General features: G+C 50.9%; 1 protein-coding gene across 2 annotated transcripts in view; it reads left to right on the top strand.

The window, feature by feature from the left end:
- Positions 1 to 16,338, top strand: part of LOC149851920 (C-type lectin domain family 2 member D-like) — a 42,966-nt gene extending 26,628 nt beyond the window's left edge. The window contains exons 3-7 of one of the 2 annotated variants that reach the window (XM_090030215.1): positions 5,600 to 5,698; positions 9,722 to 9,862; positions 11,026 to 11,180; positions 11,402 to 11,514; positions 11,934 to 16,338. In XM_090030215.1, coding sequence (XP_089886341.1) covers positions 5,600 to 5,698; positions 9,722 to 9,862; positions 11,026 to 11,180; positions 11,402 to 11,514; positions 11,934 to 12,069 — 644 coding nt within the window. In that variant the 3' untranslated portion in view covers positions 12,070 to 16,338. Of the gene's footprint in view, positions 1 to 5,599; positions 5,699 to 6,820; positions 6,967 to 9,721; positions 9,863 to 11,025; positions 11,181 to 11,401; positions 11,515 to 11,933 lie in introns of those variants that run through there. The other variant, XM_090030224.1, reaches the window with a different exon arrangement.
- The last annotated feature ends 1,071 nt before the right edge of the window (positions 16,339 to 17,409 follow it).

Below are 17,409 nucleotides of genomic sequence, written 5' to 3'. Positions count from 1 at the left end.
CCCGATGGACTTTTCCTCTCCTGGTGCCTCGTTCTCCATCCCAGCCATTCCCAAGACAGCTGTAGGGCACCTTGTGGGGCAGGACAGGCTCTTACCCTGTGTTTTGGCAGCAGCTGGCACATCCAGGCCCTAATCTGGGCTACAGGCCCTCAAGATACCACTGGTCTATAACAACAGACAAGACCACAGAGGAAAGCCTGGACATGCTATGCAGTGAAGAGGGGCAGGGATGCTGGGTGGATGAAGCACTGCAGTGGGGCTTGGCCAAGATATGGGCAGGGGCTGGAGTCCTGCTTCTCCTCTAGGGCCTGCGGGAAAATCCCTGCCATTCCGTGTTCCTCAGTGTCACTTCTGCAAGTGCCGACCTCCCCTGCAAAGCTTGGTGAGACTAGAAGGGGAAGAGCACGCATTAAGTGTGAGCAGCAAGGTGGTAGCTAAGTCTCTCCTGCAGTGAGTGACATTAAACATATTTTTGCAGGCTCCTTCAAGATGCTTGCGGTCTAATCTTGCTCTGAGCTAGTCTCACTTCTTCGTGGATATTTTAAACCTGTTTTTTCCTCTTTGTGGCTCCAACTCACCCTACACAGAAAGGCCAGTGATGAATACCAGCACCCAAGACCAAAAAATAATGCTGGCATGGGACACAGGGGGGAATGACATGGCTTCATCCTTCTCCAAGTAAGGACACCGACTTACAATCTTGATGGGATTTTTCACTTTTAGACCAGAAGGGGTGTATTTTGATACCCCTGCTCCCCTCTCCTCCCCCAGACCCCCACCCCACACCATCACTTAGTTCCTGACTTGGAGTACAGTAAGTGCTTTGCATTTTGTTTCTACTTTGGTTGTGGTAACATCCATTTCTACACAGGCACTAGCCAACCCATCTTTTCTTTCACCCTGAACACTATCAGCTTATTGAGGTCAACAAAGCATTTGTTTAATTTTTGGGCAACACCTAAAATTATCTTTAATCTTTATCTCATCCTCACTGGCCATGTCTACATGAGACGCTGCCTGCACAGTTGTTTCTGAACAGTTCCTTAGTACTTGCAAACACAAATATCACATTTTGTGTCATGTGACACTACTGAGCAGTAGTAACAAGCAATCAGCATCTTGTGTCAATGCAGCCCCTGAATAGCAGCCCCCTTCTCTAAAATGGGGCTTTTTGGGGGTCAATGAATGCATTTTCCATTGCTGGTAGACTCTCTCCTTACTCCTCATTCCCTTTGCATCCTGCTACATACACACTGCAATCAGGTCACCTCTCAGTCCTCCTTCTGAGAAGCTGAACAGGCTCCCTCAGTCACAGGCATTTTCTCCAGCCCTCCAGGCATTCAGTGGCTCTTTTCTGCACTCCCTCTAATTCTTCAGCATCTTGGCAATGCCTTTCAGCAGCTTGTTGAGGGCTCTTGGGAACAAGTTAATTCAACCTGCTGTTGCTTCAACAATATTTACCCAGCAGAGAATGGTTTTTAACTTCCCCCTTAATAATTACCAATACACCAGAAGATACTGCGTCATCTTCATGTAATGCGAGGGATTCGTCTTGCTTCTTTTCAAACCCTGAACAGAAATAATTATCACATGCTTCTGCCTTTTCTGCATCATTATTAACAAGTTTACAGTCTCAGTTACTGAAGCAAATGTTCAATAGGGAAAAGCCCATTGTGTGTGGCTGAATTGGGCCCTAAGTAAAATTGAGCTAGTAGTTTGTAGCTGAAAAGTGATTCCTTCTCTTGCCTTTCAAGCAGGGGTTTCCTTTTATATTCTGATATTTCCCATGTGTAACCCAGGTACACCCAAGGGTGTGCCCTAATCTCAATTGAATGGGGTGGGTAGGCAGGAAGGGGTGCTGCGAGAGGGATGCCAGCATTTTGAGCGGATCTCTCTTTCCCCTATAGAGTTAGCCCAAGCCTAAAGTACTTAACTACATACAATTTATTGAGTTCTAATATACATATATTTACAGTGAATGTTAACCAATAACCAAGGTCAAACCCTAAACAATACTATTTACCCATTGCAATAGAACAAGTTCAGCAGCATCAACACCATACAACATCACAATACAACCTTTCAGTTACAAAATATAAGGCGCAAACATGAACAATTTTAATAACATCTATTCCTTCTGTCACGGAGTGGGGCCTGTGAGCAGCCATGAGCTCGCTAGCGCCCCCTGCTGTGTCAATTAAGGTGGTCCAGCACCCTCTTCTTGCCTGCCACGTCTTTGATCTGATAAAGTTCAGTAAGGGAGGCTGCCTACTTCCACCTTGACACCGTGCTGGTATTACCTCCGTTCCAAGTGGGGTGCTCCAACACCCCCAGCCTTATGGGCAATGCGTGCCTCCTACCTCCCCTTTAGCACACCCCAAGCCTCGCTGCTGTTCCTGGACATTGCTCTGTCCTTGGCCTCCGGCGCCCTCTCTGGCACCCCCGGGCCTGTCACTTGCCTGGTGCCCCTGGGGCTCGTCATGCCCCGGCACCCGTCACCAATCCTACTGGGCCTATCACACCACTGGCACCCCTTTACCGGCGCCCCTGGGCTGGTTACGCACCTGTCACCCCTTTACTGGCGCCTCTGGGCCGGTTAAACAACCTGCACCCTGTTACCGGCGGCTCTGGGCTTCCCGCGCTCCTCGCCCCCTCTAGGGCCTTTGCCGCGCTTCCCGCGCTCCTCGCCCCCTCTAGGGCCCGAGCACCCTTTCGCAGCTGGGGCTACAACCCCCACGCACCGAGCACCTCTCCGGCACTCGTCACGCTGTGCCCCCTGTGGCACTGCTCACTGTGCCCCCGCTGGGCACCGGGAACCCCCACACTACTGAGGAGCCCCCGTGAGGCCTCCTCGCACCCCTACAGCCTCACCCGGTCCTCCGGTTTAATAATCACCACAACCAACTAAAGTCTCCCCCTCTGGAGTCGCAACAACTTGAAAACCATAACAGAACACAGAGCCTCTCGGCTGTACCATAAACAAGAAGCCTACCGGCTCCTAACACAATCCTAAACCCCCGAGCTTATAAACCCAGCTCCGCTCTATGCTGGCTCTCCCCCATACCTCTCTCTACCCCTGCATCATTGCAGCTGGTCAGGGTGGTCAGGCTGCAACCATCGATCCAGGCAGCTCAGCTCAGCTCAGCTCAGCGCAGCCCTGCCCCTGCCCCTGCCCCTGCCCCTGCCCCTGCCCCTGCCCCTGCCCCTGCCCCTGCCCCTGCCCCTGCCCCTGCCCCTGCCCCTGCCCCTGCCCCTGCCCCTGCCCAGAACTGCTACTCTGGCTCTGGCCAGGGCTGTTTATAAAGGCCCAGCCCTGCCCACTTCCGGCCACATGACCTGCCTGGTTGCCCCAGCAACCGGCACCTGGGCTGCCCTGGTGATTGGCAGCTCCTTAACCCCATATTAGTCACAGGACATCTCCTTGATCCTGTGACACCTTCATATAGTCCCTGACCCATGGCAAGAGACAGTCCTCCTTCCAATGAGGTCCCTTGGTTGGGGCGTGCCCAGGAAGCACCAGGGCCCCTCCCCTTAGGCCTTGACTAGGTGGGAGGCTGCTCACCCAGCCCCTTCTCTGGGTTTGCCCGCCCCACATGTCTTTCCCCTGTGGGACCCAAGGGCCCAATGACTCGCGCTCTCTCAGGTGGTGGTCGGGGTGCAGCTTGATGAGGTCTCCTCTCCAGGCCTCTCCCGCACCGCTGGGCACTGAGGGCTCAGCTCTTCTCCTCTCAGTTGCTGCACCATCGCTGCTGGCTTCTGGGTGCTGGGCCTCACGCTGCAGCACTACTATTTCCCTGTGCCCTGGCTCGGCACCAAGGGCTCTTTTAGCACAGGCCAGCACCTGAAGGGCTGTTCTTACTCCAGGAGGCTAACCCAAGTGCCTCCACTGCTCCCCAGCTCCCCTCCCTTGCGCACTGCTTGCACACCTCCCTGCCCAGCTGCCTGCCGGGGTTACTTACAGTGATGCCTGAGCTGCCCTACCACTGCTCCCAAGGCTCGGGCCCACGTGCCACCCTGCGCACCGTGGGACCTGGCATCGCCCCTGTGTGCTGTCAGCAGCCTGAGTAGTCTCACATCGCTCCCAAGGCTGCTTCTCCAGTGGTGGCTTCAGAAGCCTTGGGCCTATTGCCTGCTGGAGGAGAGCTCCCCAACTTGTCTTGGCTCTGCTCTTCTTGAGTCCCTTGCTGCATTTGCCCCTAATGCTGGTCTTTTATCTACACTGGAGGCCCCGCCCCTGAAGGCTGCCAGACCTGCAAAGCACAGTCTTCAATCAGGTCCAGGGGCTCTTCCCACCGCCCCCCCCACCCACTCTGAGCAAGAGCAGGGCAAGCCTCTCCCACCTGTTACCTGATTGGTGGACCAATCACCACTGCTGCTGGCTCCTGGGTGCTGGGCCTCACGCTGCAGCGCTATCAGTATCAGAAAGCAGTGAAAAAAAGTTTCAATAATCGGTGCAATTCTTGATAAAAACTTTGAAAACTAAACATTTGAAGGGAACTGAAATTGGAAAAGCAATAATAATAGTTAATAGCAAATGTTTTAATGCTGCACCCAAATTAAGTAACAAATAAAGGTGGAAAGGAATGACAAATGGGAAGAGTTCATCTGAAAATATGAGATGAATTGAAAACATAGAAAAAATAAAAATTCCAGGATCTGAGAAGTGGTTGTGTTTGATCCCCACAATTTTTGGCACACAAATGATAAATGTTGAAAAACTAAACTTACATGTCCATGCACTTCTTTGTTCAGTACACATGTACACAGGCAGAGACAAATACTGGGTTGCCTGAGTAAAGATGGGCTTTTAAAAGAAAATGAGGCACACAGGTAAGTTTGCTTCCTAAATGGAAGAGCAGGAAGGCAGCAGGATAAGCTGCCCTGGGAGGCTGGAGAGTCTTCCTCATTGAACGCTTCGAGAAGAGGCTGGATAGACATCTGTCTGGGACAGGTTAGAAACAGGGCTTCCCAGATCTATGCAGGGCTTGGCTTAGATCAGGGGTATCCAAGCTGTGCCAGGAGTGCCATGAGTGGCACAGTCATCCTGTGTGTGGCTTGGGGCAGATCCGGGAGGTGGCAGGCAGCTGATAGGGCAGGAAGCGGAAAGCAGAGCAGGTGATCAGGCAGTAGGCACCAGGCAGGAAGCTCAAAGCAGAGGAGGAAATTGGGCAGTGAGTACAGAGTTGGGAGCACAAAGCAGAGCAGGGGACTGAGCAGGGGAAGGGGATCACAGTAGGGTGCAGGGCTATTCTGTGATATATCCAACAAAAAGGTTGGCCCCCAGCAGCTGAGATGAACCTTTGAGAGTCCTTCAACCCCCAGGACCTTGTGACTCTGGGCAGGCCTTGATCATGCCGGGATAAAACAGATTTCCAAGACAAAGCCTTTTATATTGTGATCCTGCACACCTACAAACCCAGTGTCCCACTTTACATACCTCTGAGGTACTGACATATCATTTCTCCTGGAACAATTCCTTAGAAACTCTCTACTCAAGGAGAGCTGTGGCCTCGTTCAGATCATTGTAAGCTCAGAGCCTTATTTTAATTTTAGTGAATGCTCCATATACTGATTGTTTCCCAAATGCTGGCTCTCCCAGGTCCCCAGGTGAGTCCACGTTGGCATCGAGTCGCACTCTACGCTGGATGGATCGGGAACATCATCCTGGGGATGACTGTGATAGTGATGGTGCTTTGGGGTGAGTAGCAGAAGGCTGCATGGATGGGTAAGGCAGTAGCAGAGATAGTCTTGGTCCCCTGGAGTTCCACTGGGCATTTCATGTCATGAGAAGGAGATCTTCAGAAGCACCTAAGGGATTTAGGAACGTATTTCTTTGGCCTTACATATTCTCCTAAGTTGTAAGCCCCTATCTCCAGTGTTTGGGATTCGTTTCTTTGCCCTACCACTGATGTGTGGTGAAACTGTGAACATCTTGCTTGATCTTGCTGTGAGTCTGTTTTCTCTCTGTAATAGGGACAGCTTTATTTTTAGACTGTCTTTGTACAGGACAGGCCTTGGTCTCAGCTGGAGAGCCAACATGCTGCTGCCCTGGAGCAAAAGCAGATGTTAGGTTCATCCCTGGAGCAAAAGCAGATGTTAGGTTCATCCCAGGGGTGACTGTCCTGGGCTTTGACCGGGAACAGTTATTAACACACACAGCTCGAATGAGGATGAACTCTACTGTGAATTAGTTGCTATTGGCCCAGGAAGAAGTATCTTTACAAGTACTTATGTATACTTCACTGGTCCTTAAAATGGGACAAGGGGCTTGTACCTCTACAGGATCTCAGGATAAAGGTTTTTTCCCCCCAGGAGAAATCTAGTGTCTGTTTTTAGCTCCACTCATAACATTTTCCATTGGCTTTGAAGTGTCCCCTGCTGGCCAGTCACTGTTCAACACACTCCTGTGTTCACTGTGGGTGTTAACAGACATTCAGGTCCATGCCTTGTCTCATGGCACTTCAGATAAAGCACCATGAATTAGAGTGACACTCCCCACCCAAAAGACTTTTGCCTGTTGGGTGGGGGTGGGGAATGGAGCCTGCCTGCTTCATGATCAGAGCTGGGCTGATGCACCCCGACCCTCCTCCCCCACTCCCGCTCTGGTGCTGCCTGCAGGAAGGGAAGGGGGGAGGGGAGGGGAGGGGCAGTGAGTTGCTGGCTGGGTTTGCCCAGCCTGAGCTGGAGGAGGTGGTCTTGAGAGTGGGTTGGGGGGGCACATGGTGGGGGGGATTCAATCCATGTGCTCCACCTCCAGCTCCAGCTGGGCAAGCTCCAGCCTGCAGCTCACTCCCCTCCTCCTTCCCTTTGTCAGGGACTCTAACTCCAATTTCTCAGGTGCGTTGTCTGACTGCAAGAGACAGGCAACACCAGCAAGGTCTTATCTCAAAACTCTTTATTGAAGCATGCATACAACAACAAAGAGCAGCCCATCTCCTCCAAGAACCAGCCTCCCCTTGATAACAAGTAAGCAAGTTTATATAGACAGTTTTGCGTCACAGATTCTACACCTAATTGACTCAACCCCCATGGTTAGTTAGAAACTTCTAGTACACATGCCTAGCTATGTTGAGGAGTCCGTGACCCCTTGCAGAGGCGATTTATAGTTTACAGACAAGATGTGAGCACAGGTGGGAATTTTCTACTGCGAAAGAAAACAAGATATCAGGTCAGTGTGAGAAACTCTTAATTGTTTCAAACTGGTTTTTGGCTACATGCTTGTTTTCAAATGCTAACTAATAGGGAGGAGAGCTACCTTCTTGATTGCTTTAGACTTCAAGGCGACTAGGATTTTTGTCATCCCTCAGTCTTATCAGGCTGTGTCTTTGAAGTGATGAGTCTGCTTTGTAGTTAACTTCTACACTATTATCTATCTATGGTCTTGTTAGTTAATTTCTACAGCTACACAATAATAGGCTTTGGGCAGTTCTTACGCATAAGCATCTTCCTTATCATCAAACATGCAACTTTCTTTTCAGCACTGTTACTTATGGTAGTGCTGGGTTCAAGGTGCGGTGACCCACTCTTGCTTATCAGCTCACATTCCTGTCACTATGTTGTATCCAGAGAGCTTATGATTATCTTTTTTTTAGCTTCTCAGCAGTATTTTTCTTTGTAGGCTTTTGGGCCTTCTCCCAAACATCCTATCAGACAGTGCTGGGGGCAGGGCTGGGCTGCATCAGCCCAGCCCCAATTGCACAACAGATTGGCCCTAGGGAACAGACATTCCCCAAGCTGCCCCAAAGTAGAGCGCCTTCATCTGCTCCCCCATTTGATGAAGGTTAATTTGTCACACTGTTGGCCACTTTCAAAGTGCTCTGCAGGTATGCACTTGTGTCATGGTATAGTTATAGAGTGCTTTTAGGGAGCCGATGGCATGACTAATATAACTTCTGTCTGCCTCCGTTGTTTCCTCCTTTTCGCCATGACTTCTTCATCTAAAAACCAACTGGCAGTGACAAAATTATAAGAAGAGCTTGGGAAGCAAATAGCATCATTTCCCCACAGCCCAGCCCAACCATTTTGCAGTGCTTCATGCTGATAATAAATGGCCCAGAAGATGCTTCTCAGCCAGTTTTCTATTAATTATCGGCAGGGATCTGGGTTTTTTGTTTGCCATGGAAAAACCAGTAAAACCCAGATTCTCCTTTAAAGGAGAAAACCCCTGGTAAATGGTGGGTTTCCCCTTGTAGGCTGGCAGAGTTCCAGCCTGCAGGGGGCTGGGGGCAGCGGGAAGAGGGCAGTCAGGCAGGGGCACCATGTGCATGTGCACATGTTGACATGCACATGACCATTGGCGATGCGTAGGGGGTGCACACGGGTGCATGTGCACACCCTGAGCTTGGTGGTGCACCCCCTGCAAAAAGCGCTGCCGATGCTGCCAGCGGTGCCTGCGTGTGGCTGCCACTCACCACCACCCCCTGCTGCCGACACTGCTGTGGCCACCTGCGGGAGCTCCCCGCTTGCCACTGTCATGTCTCTGCTGCCGCCACCGCTGTCTGTGGGCAGTCACTGTGCCTGCCTAGCCTCCAGGGGCACATGGTGTTCATACACATGGCTTCCAGGCAGCCTGCAGAGCAGCTCCCACAGGTAAGTCTGGTGGTGGCGAGTGGGGGAATTGAGGCCTCCATAGTGAGGGAGGGAGGGAGGGAAGGAGTTGGACATGGCTGGGGCTGCTGCCCAGCTTGGGAGGTCCATGGGGCTTGGGACCTGGGGCCATTTCCATGGAAGATGCCTGTCTGTGATTTCTTTGATCATGCAGAGGCTGCTGCACATCAGCTTCCACATGGTTCTTGACAGAATGAGACCTTGATCCAGTGGCAAGGAGGCCAAGACAATTGGAGAATCAGAGTGCACTGTTTATCAGGGTCCTGCTACAGTAACATGCACAAGTCCTGGCAGAGACCAGGGCCCCGCTGTGTTGTGTGCTGCATGGGCATACAGGCAGGGATGGCTCCTGTACCACCTGAGATCAGGGCCATGTTGGGCCATGCCTCACAGAGCAATGAAGGGGCCGGAGGCCCTTGGCCACATCTTCTTGGGGGTAAGGCAGAACAACAAGGGAAGGGTAGGCTCTACATGGTCTTGAACACAGGGGCAGCTCAGGCATCCCATTCCTTCCTGGGAATATGGGAATTGATTTCAATCCAGTTTTGGCCCTAGTTCTGCATGCTTAACTTTCCCCTCTTAGCCAGGCAGACACCAACCACCACAGTTCAAGCTCACGGAGCTGGGTAAGGATGATTATACCAGGCTCTGAGGTGCCTGGATGCTGTGGACATGGGGTCCAGCTACACCAAACTGAGACACAGGTTTGGGGTTGGGCAGCTTGGAACTGCCCAAGAGCCCATTTTAAGCATCCAGGACTGCCCAAATCCAAACACTCTTTTACTGTCCAGCCCTTCAGACCTCAGAGAAAGCCAGTGGGAGTCACTGGAAGTTGCACCAAAACAGGCTCTGGATTAGAAGTGGTGCGTCTGCAGGATGCCGTGCCCAAGAAAACTCTTGCAATCTCCTACTCAGGCCCAGAGGCCTGGATGACACTGGCTGGTGCACATGGACAGCCCCAGCTTTGCCCCCAGAGGTCTCTACAGCCAGGAGGTGTTGCCAAGTCCCGTCTACAGCTGGATAATCTGAGACATGGTAGTGGGTGGGGCAGTGATTTGGCCAAGGTCCTAGCAGGGCCCAGTCTCTTGCTCCCATTCAGTCCTCTCTCCTCCAGGTCAAGACAGCTGTGGTCATGCTGAGACCCCAGGAGCCAAGAGTGGAAACACATCGGCCACCACGGGCACTGCGTGTCAGGAGCAGATCCTATTTGACTTGATCCAGAGCCTGTGCCCCCAGCACCGGCGCAGCTCGGCAGGTAACTGCAGCTCCTTGGTTCGCTCGCCCACCTCTGCTGCGACTGTGGGTGCAGCAGGGTCATGGAGGGAAGGGGCACAGAGGGAAGGGGCCTTGCAGGGTGTCTTGTCCAAGCCCAGCACAGATGCAGAATGGGCTGCTCTTGAGCCATCCCAGGCAGACATGTTTTTGGCCTCCTCTTGCAAACTGCCAAGGAAGGAGAAGCCACGACTTTCCTGGGCAGCTCATCCCACCCTCCTACCGAACTGAAAGCTGGACGATTCTCCTGATGTTTAGCTTGATTTTGACTTGCTGCGTCTAACCCCGTAGCTCCCTGCCCTGCCCCCTGCGGCAGGGGGAACTTGCTCTCCCTACTCTGTACCACAGCCTCTCCAGGAGTTGAGGCTTGCTGTTGGCACCCCACCTCTTTGTCTCCTTTTCTCAACTCAGCCCCTCGTTCTCTTGCCTTCCTCATGGGTTGGTTCCCAGCCCCTCCCTCATCTGTCTCTCGCCTCTGATTCCCCCAGCCTCTCCCTATCCTTCCTGAACCGCAGTGCCCAGAGCTGTGCACCTTGCTCCAGCTGGGCCCGACCAGCACTGAGTGACATGGAGGGGGGCAGACAGGTCTTGGTTACACTGTTAGAGGTCATTTTTCCCCACAGCAGGGATCCCAGCTCCTACCCACCCCATGGCCCTCCCTGCATCACTCTGAGACCTCCTGTTCCTCCCTGTTCCCTTCAGCTGATCCCCACTTCTCCCATTTGCTGCTGAATTCACACTGAGCCCCTGGCTGCAGTTACCCCAGTCCTCCCTTGGCTGCTGTGGCCATGGAAAGGTGGCTTCCACTGAGTAAATCCCCTCTGTGATCCAGGGGCTGTCCCAGCTAGTGTGTGGCCCCTGAATTAGTCTTGCTTCTAGCATCTCCCACAACACTGCAGGGAGGGGTCAGGTGCATGGCCTGAGTGCTGCACTGGGAGTAATCTCTGCTTCCCAGCAGCTTTGAGGTTGCTCTAGTCAATACAGTGTCCCAGGAAGGGTCGTGCACCTCCCTGAAATCCAGGAAAAACAAAGAGGACTTAAAAATAGCTCCAGCCCTGCCCTGTGCCCCCAAAGCAGGAAGGGAGAGAGAGAGACTCAGGCCTGGTCCACTTGTTATGAGTGATCATGATGTCCATCTCTCTTCAGAGGGTCCTGGCTGCAGACTCTGCCCCCTGGACTGGCGGCTGCATGGGGACAAGTGCTACTGGGTCTCCACAAAACCAAAGTCCTGGAGTGAGAGCCAAGAGGACTGTGCAGCCAGGAGCTCCCAGCTGCTGCTGATCCAGGACCGGAAGGAGCTGGTAAAGAGAATAACAGTGTCCTGCAGGGGAGGACAGGCCCCAAGGGGCTTGGGAGGATTCATCCCTGGTGTGGGCTTTCACAACTCCCAGAGTTGAGGAGTGATATATATAGGGACAGACAGACTGCAGCTTGGTGCAGGGATCGTGCAGGACATGGGGGCATGAGCAGGCGGAGCTGTGCCAGGCTGTGTTCACTCAGCTCCTCTCACACGTCCTCACAGGACTTCATGAAGAACCTGACAACAGGGAACAAACACTTCTGGATCGGCCTGTCCGTACCCTCGCCAGAGAAAGGCTGGACCTGGCTGAACGGCTCCCAGCTCAATCCAGCTGCGTGAGTGTTTCCTGTTCCAAAACTAACTTTCTCTTTCAGCAGAAAGTGGCAGGGAAGTGGGGGAGATTTTGGGAAAAAGATCCCAGTCATCCTGGGATACCAGTCTGCTCTGTTTGGGAGATACTGGACATCTGGGAAGAGGTGACACTGATGCCGCAGGGACTGTAGGAAGTGGGCAGAGGGAAGAGGAGTGTTGGGGGAGAAGAGCAATGGGGCAGGGAGCGTGGGCAGGGGACCCCATAGCAAAGGGAACCTGAGGTAAGACACCAGAGAGGGCAGTCAGCCATGGGCAGCACAGCAAGGATCTGAAGGGACAAAGAGCAGGGATTGCAGAGCTTGGGGCAGGGGCAGGAAACGGCCTTCATGTTGCTGTGGGATGGTCCCTCTCCCTGACAGGGACCCTCTGCTTTGATCCCCAGGCTGCAAGTGCCCAGCCCGCCTGAGGGGAAGGTCTGTGGGGCAGTGAGTGGAAATCAGATTCAGTCTGAATCCTGCAGCACCGGATTTCAGTGTATTTGCCAGAAAGACGCTGTCCTGATCCCCCTGTGGCTCTGATGGTGCCTCCCAGGGCTTCCCTGCCTTCATCAATTCACACCCGGGGAAACTGAGACTCAGGGACAAATGGACCTAATTGAGATCCTGCAGCAGTAAGTGACAAAGGGACAATAGATCCCAGGTGTCCTGACTTTCATCCTGACTGTGCTCCAAGCTGCTGGACCCCACTCGTCCCAGAGCCAGGATATGACCCAGGCATCCTGAGTCCCAGCAGCCCCCACCTCCAACCCACCAGATCCCGTTGTCTAACAAGAGCTGGGACAAAACCCAGGTGTCTTGATTTCCAATTCCCTTTGCTCCAGCCCACCAGTGCCCCTTCCTGAGTGAGGACCAGACCCCAGGAGCTCCGGTTCCCAGTCCTACCTTGTCATGGCCCACCAGACCCAGTGCCCTCCTGACTCCAATCCTCTGGGCCCAGGGAGCCAGCATGTCCCGATTCCCACTGGAAGGATGTTCCTGGTCCTCTCCTCTCACCTACTTCAGCAGTGGTGGGGCCATGGGGTCCAATGCTGGGCAGGGCCAGCTCTCAGTCCTCCACTAGGGGAACAACTGGGAGAGGCTGGCTCTGCCCTTCAGATCCAGTAAAACGTGGAGTGTTCCCCCATCATGTGTGCATGTGTGTGTGCATGGTCATGTGTGTGCGTGAGTGTGTGTATGCATGTACGTGTGTGTAAGGGGAAAGGGTCTCTCGCTGTCAGTCCCATTACCTTTTTCGTCCTTTATTGTAGCTGTGGGGGGTGGCAGGAGCGGAGTGTGCAGCCTCTAAATCAGTGGTGGGCAATATTTTGGGCAGAGGGCCCTTTACTGAGTTTTGGCAGGCCATTGTGGGCCACATGACAGGCAGCTCAGGGCAGATAAATATTAATTTTCTAAATTTTTTAAGGGCTCTGCAGGCTGGATAGAATGGCCTGGTGGGCTGCATCCGGCCCCCAGGCTGCATTTTGCCCACCCCTGCTCTAAACGTACATGAAATGAACAATAATCTTGCTCCCAGAACCAGCCCTGCTCTGCTGTAGAAATGTGGGTGTGACATAAGGGATTCTCCATGGGCAGGGAGAGAGAAACTGGTTTCTTTGCTCACCTGCTCTGGTTTTTGCCAGCAGGGTGGATGTGCAAAGTTGCCCACTGCCTGCTGTTGTCAGTAAAATGTTTGCAGATCATTAGTTAAGAAAATGATTTGGTTGGCAGCCATGGAAATAACTGAAACCCCAACACACACAATCCAGCACACTCACACACACGGATCTGTAAAGAAAGCCAACACAAAAATCCCTCTAAAATCCTAACCTGTTCTTTCCCTTACAAAAAGCAGAGTTAGCCACGTTTGGAAATAAAGCTTGTCATTCTGAGAAGCATTTCAAGAGCCTGCTGCTGAAGGCAACACTGGCTAAAGAAACACAATGATCATCATGTCTTTCAACTTTAACTGTATGGATGGCAGCGATGCTTTCACACTGTACTACTTCACACCCGTGATGCTCCTGCCTGCACTCTGGTCCATGCTGCACCCTTAAGGCCCAGCCGAAAGCTGTGTCCTGGCCCCGCCGTCTCCCTTCCTGTCCTGCCCAGCCTGGTCCCACATGGCTCAGCACAGCAGGCCTTGGAGGTGAGCACTGAGCCGCCAGTACAGACAAGGGACGGCCAGGGTACAAAGCTGCACACCACGGCTGGGGCAGGAGAGGGAGGAGCTGCCAGGTGGCTCCCCACAAGGTGCTGAGCTGTGGCCCCACTTAGACACCAGGCGGCACGGCTCTGCTCAGATCTGTCCCTCCGTCGTGGAATCCATGATTGAGCTGAAGGCTGGAGCTTCAAACCAGCTCATGTTGTCTTAGCTATTGTTGTTTCTTTCTTCGTGCTTGTGTAGCAAGCTTGCCTATTGGAGCTTGGGTTGACGCCCAGGCTTGAAATCGTGCTGTTTTGAGGGAGAAGAGAGAAGAGCGGGGCTTAGAAGAGCTGAGAAAAGCTGTGAAGCAGGGCGAAGGCGGTAGCTCAGAAGCGCCCTTGGAGATTTCTGGAAGCTGGGTGTGAAGCTTGGCAGTCTCAATGATTTAAACACCCAATACATATTAAAAAAGAAGAGTGAGCATCCCAAATTCCCATGTGTCTGTCAAATTGCTGCCTTTCCTTGGAAAGCTTGGGCAGTTCTTCAGTGCTCCTTAATCCCCTAAAACATTCTAGAGTACATGAACAAGAAACAGTCCTAATGTTAAAAGATTGTTTAACACAATATTGCCACAGTGAAAGAGATTGAGTTGAGTCGGACTTACCTGATTTACCACGGGGAGTAAAGCAAGGGAAGCGAGTAATGAGCACTGGTTTGCAGGTCCTTTTATACAGCTTCTGAAAAATCGTAGTGCAAGCACAACACCCATTTTTCCCTTCTCAGATGCAAAACATTCTGGTTTGGATTTCACGCCTTCAACTGAAATAATTGTTTTCCTGGTTGCTTGTGATTATTAATTTTGTCCCCTGCCTCACGGGATTCCACATGCACACTGCATGCATAAACCGTCCTAAACATTTCTGGGACAACTACATTCCCGGTCTTATGGAGATGACTTAATAGATATCCCACAAGCAGGCAGGGTAAAGTTTGCTGAAAATCAGGGTTTCCTTCTGGGGGGAAATTCTTCAGCATTTTGAATTGGGCATTGAACTTGATTCACAACAGAAGCCAATATTTTCACTGTTTACCTCAAAGATAGCACTAACAGGCTGTTTTCTACACATTTTGGCATCGAAATATCAAGAACATTTCCATAAATGTAGGTTTTTTATAACAGTGTCAGAGAAGACCCAAAAGACCCAGAGCAGTGAAAGGAAGGAGGAAGGGAAAGGTGTGTCCCATAGCTCCCTTCATACACTCAGAAAGTGTTCAGAGTCACTCAGATGCTGGGTTGTACCTTAGAGAAGGGTTTTCGCTTTCCCCATCCCCTCTTCTGACAAGCCCACCACACTCATATTCCACTCCATACACTTCAACTCCATCCTCAAAAACCTGCAAACATCAAGTGTTCATGTTCCTTGAGCAGGGATAGGCAAAGTGCGGCGGGCAGCCTGGATGCGGCCCACCAAGATTTCTATCCGGCCCGTGGGGCCCCTAAAAAATTTAGAGAATTAATATTTATCTGCCCCTAGCTGCCTGCCATGCAGCCCTCAATGGCTGCCAAAACTCAGTGAGCAGCTCTCTGCCCAAAATAATTGCCTGATACTGTAAAATCTCAGAATTTAGAAAATAAAAGTGCTTCATTAGCTGCCATTAAAGCTGTTACAGGGCCAAATCCTTACACCACTTCAATGTTCATACTTGCCTGCTGGAAGACCCCCCCTGCATGTAGCAAGACAGCCACTTTAAAAATGCCGATCAGACTCACTCATTTCTAAGCCTGAATTAGGTCACGAATAATAGTCTTGGAATTTGCGGCTCTTCGAGTTGCATTGAAAAAGCAGTGGCAGGTTTCTCTCTCCTTTTTGATAATAACAGGTCAGATCTGCTGGTGGTGTCACTTAACATAGTAATGAATGTCTATGGCATCTGAAAGAGAGAAAGACTCTTCTCCTTTCTCAGATTAAATTAAAATTTTGTTGCGGTGTTGTTCTGTAAAAGACTGGGAAGCGATTTCTAAAACATGGCTCCTGCTACACACCAAGTCTGGTCACGGCTCAGATTAGCTCAATCATCTCAACACACTTCACCTCGTTAAGGATACAAGAAACGCTACACTAGGACAGATCATAGGGCCATGGTGAATGTTGCAGGAATGTTACAGAGGTGAGGGCATATAAAGGAGAAGAATACTTAAGGAGGAGATAACCAAACTGTTCTCTCCCTCATTATGTGGTGCTGTTATTTCAAAGGAAGCCTCTGCATCCCTGGACTCCACTTGCAATCCATTGCAGACCGCTTGACACGGCCACAGTGGTGTCAAAGGGTTTTGCTGTTACCAGAAAAGAGAAGCTCTCTTATCCTTTGCTTCTAAGTAGACATTTGGCTACACAAACTGCATCATGGAGAAGCTACTTATTTCCCTCCTTATGTTGTGCCTTGCTTCATGTGACATTATTCAGGGGAAGAAGTAGTTAATCAAATAGATGGAAACAGCTTAGTAGTAAAAGTCAGCATCTGAAAGAAAGAAAGACACCTTGTAGAAATGAGCCTGGCATAGAATCCTGGCTGAGGCCCTTTGGAAAAGCTTGGGAATATTTGCTCTCTCCCCTTTATCCCTTCTGTGACTGTATACGCAGTTTCTTCTGTGCATTAAAATAACTCTACAGCGTAATGTTTGCCTCCTGGGTTTTTTTCCCTGCCATTGCTTATTTGCAAACCTGCTGATGAAATTCCCTCCTATGGAGAGCCTCACACCCAGCATGACTCAATTCCAACTCAAGTCCTATACAGAGATGAAAATCAGCCCTGGAGCATGTCTGTGTGCTCTGGTCTTTCCTCCCATCTAAGATGGGGTTTTTGCTATTCTTTCTCATATAGAGCGTTTGCTTCTTTTCAGCCAGGCTCAATGACTGATAATACTTTGCTTTCTACATTCCAGAAACATAATGCCAGCACTCATATCTCTCCAGCCCTTCCCTCCCATACCTATAAAAAGAGCAGCTTCATATCTCCCTCCCAGTCACGCCACTCTCCTAGTCCGTATTACTCAAAAGCATTTCCAAATTAAGACAAATCTTAATCTAAGCAGAGCTGTTCTGCAATCTTGGTGTTTAAACACATCACTATGAAAAAGGAGGAGCCACGGGCCTGTCCGCATGTATTTGGAGGCAGTAGTCCCCTATTCCATTTCCCCAAAACTAATACACAGATTTCCTGCTGTTTGATTACAAGGGAGAATGGAGACTGCTGAGAGAGAGAGAGAGGCCTCACTCAGTCGGTTGTATGTTGAACACATAGCAGTCTGGACTATCAAGTTTATTAACGCTTTTACTGGCAATGTGACCTTAATCTCAACACACCACTACTAATTTTCACAGATAATAAGATAATAACAGACACAGTGGATGTTATAATGCTCTCAGAATTTAGGAAATCAAAGCACTTCATGAACAATCATTACAGCTGTAACAGGAGCAGATAGTTACATGACTACAAAGTTCATACTTTCCTCCTGGAAGACACCCCTGTATGTAGCAATAGAGATTTTAAATAAGCAAATCAAGCTCACTCATTCTTAAGCTTTAATTAGGTCATGTGTTATTGTAGCCTTGGAATGTGGGGCTTTCTAAATTGCATTTTAAAAGCAGCACCTGATTTCTCTCTCTTTTTTATAAACAATTTTTTTTCAGACTTCACAGGTGACATCTGCTAGTGGTGACACTTAACACAGA

Source organism: Crocodylus siamensis, unplaced genomic scaffold, assembly GCF_052110815.1.
Source record: "Crocodylus siamensis isolate JL-2025a unplaced genomic scaffold, ASM5211081v1 HiC_scaffold_32, whole genome shotgun sequence".
Classification (NCBI taxonomy): domain Eukaryota; kingdom Metazoa; phylum Chordata; order Crocodylia; family Crocodylidae; genus Crocodylus; species Crocodylus siamensis.
Note: the sequence above shows the minus strand (reverse complement) of the source record. Positions and strands in the feature narration are given on the sequence as shown.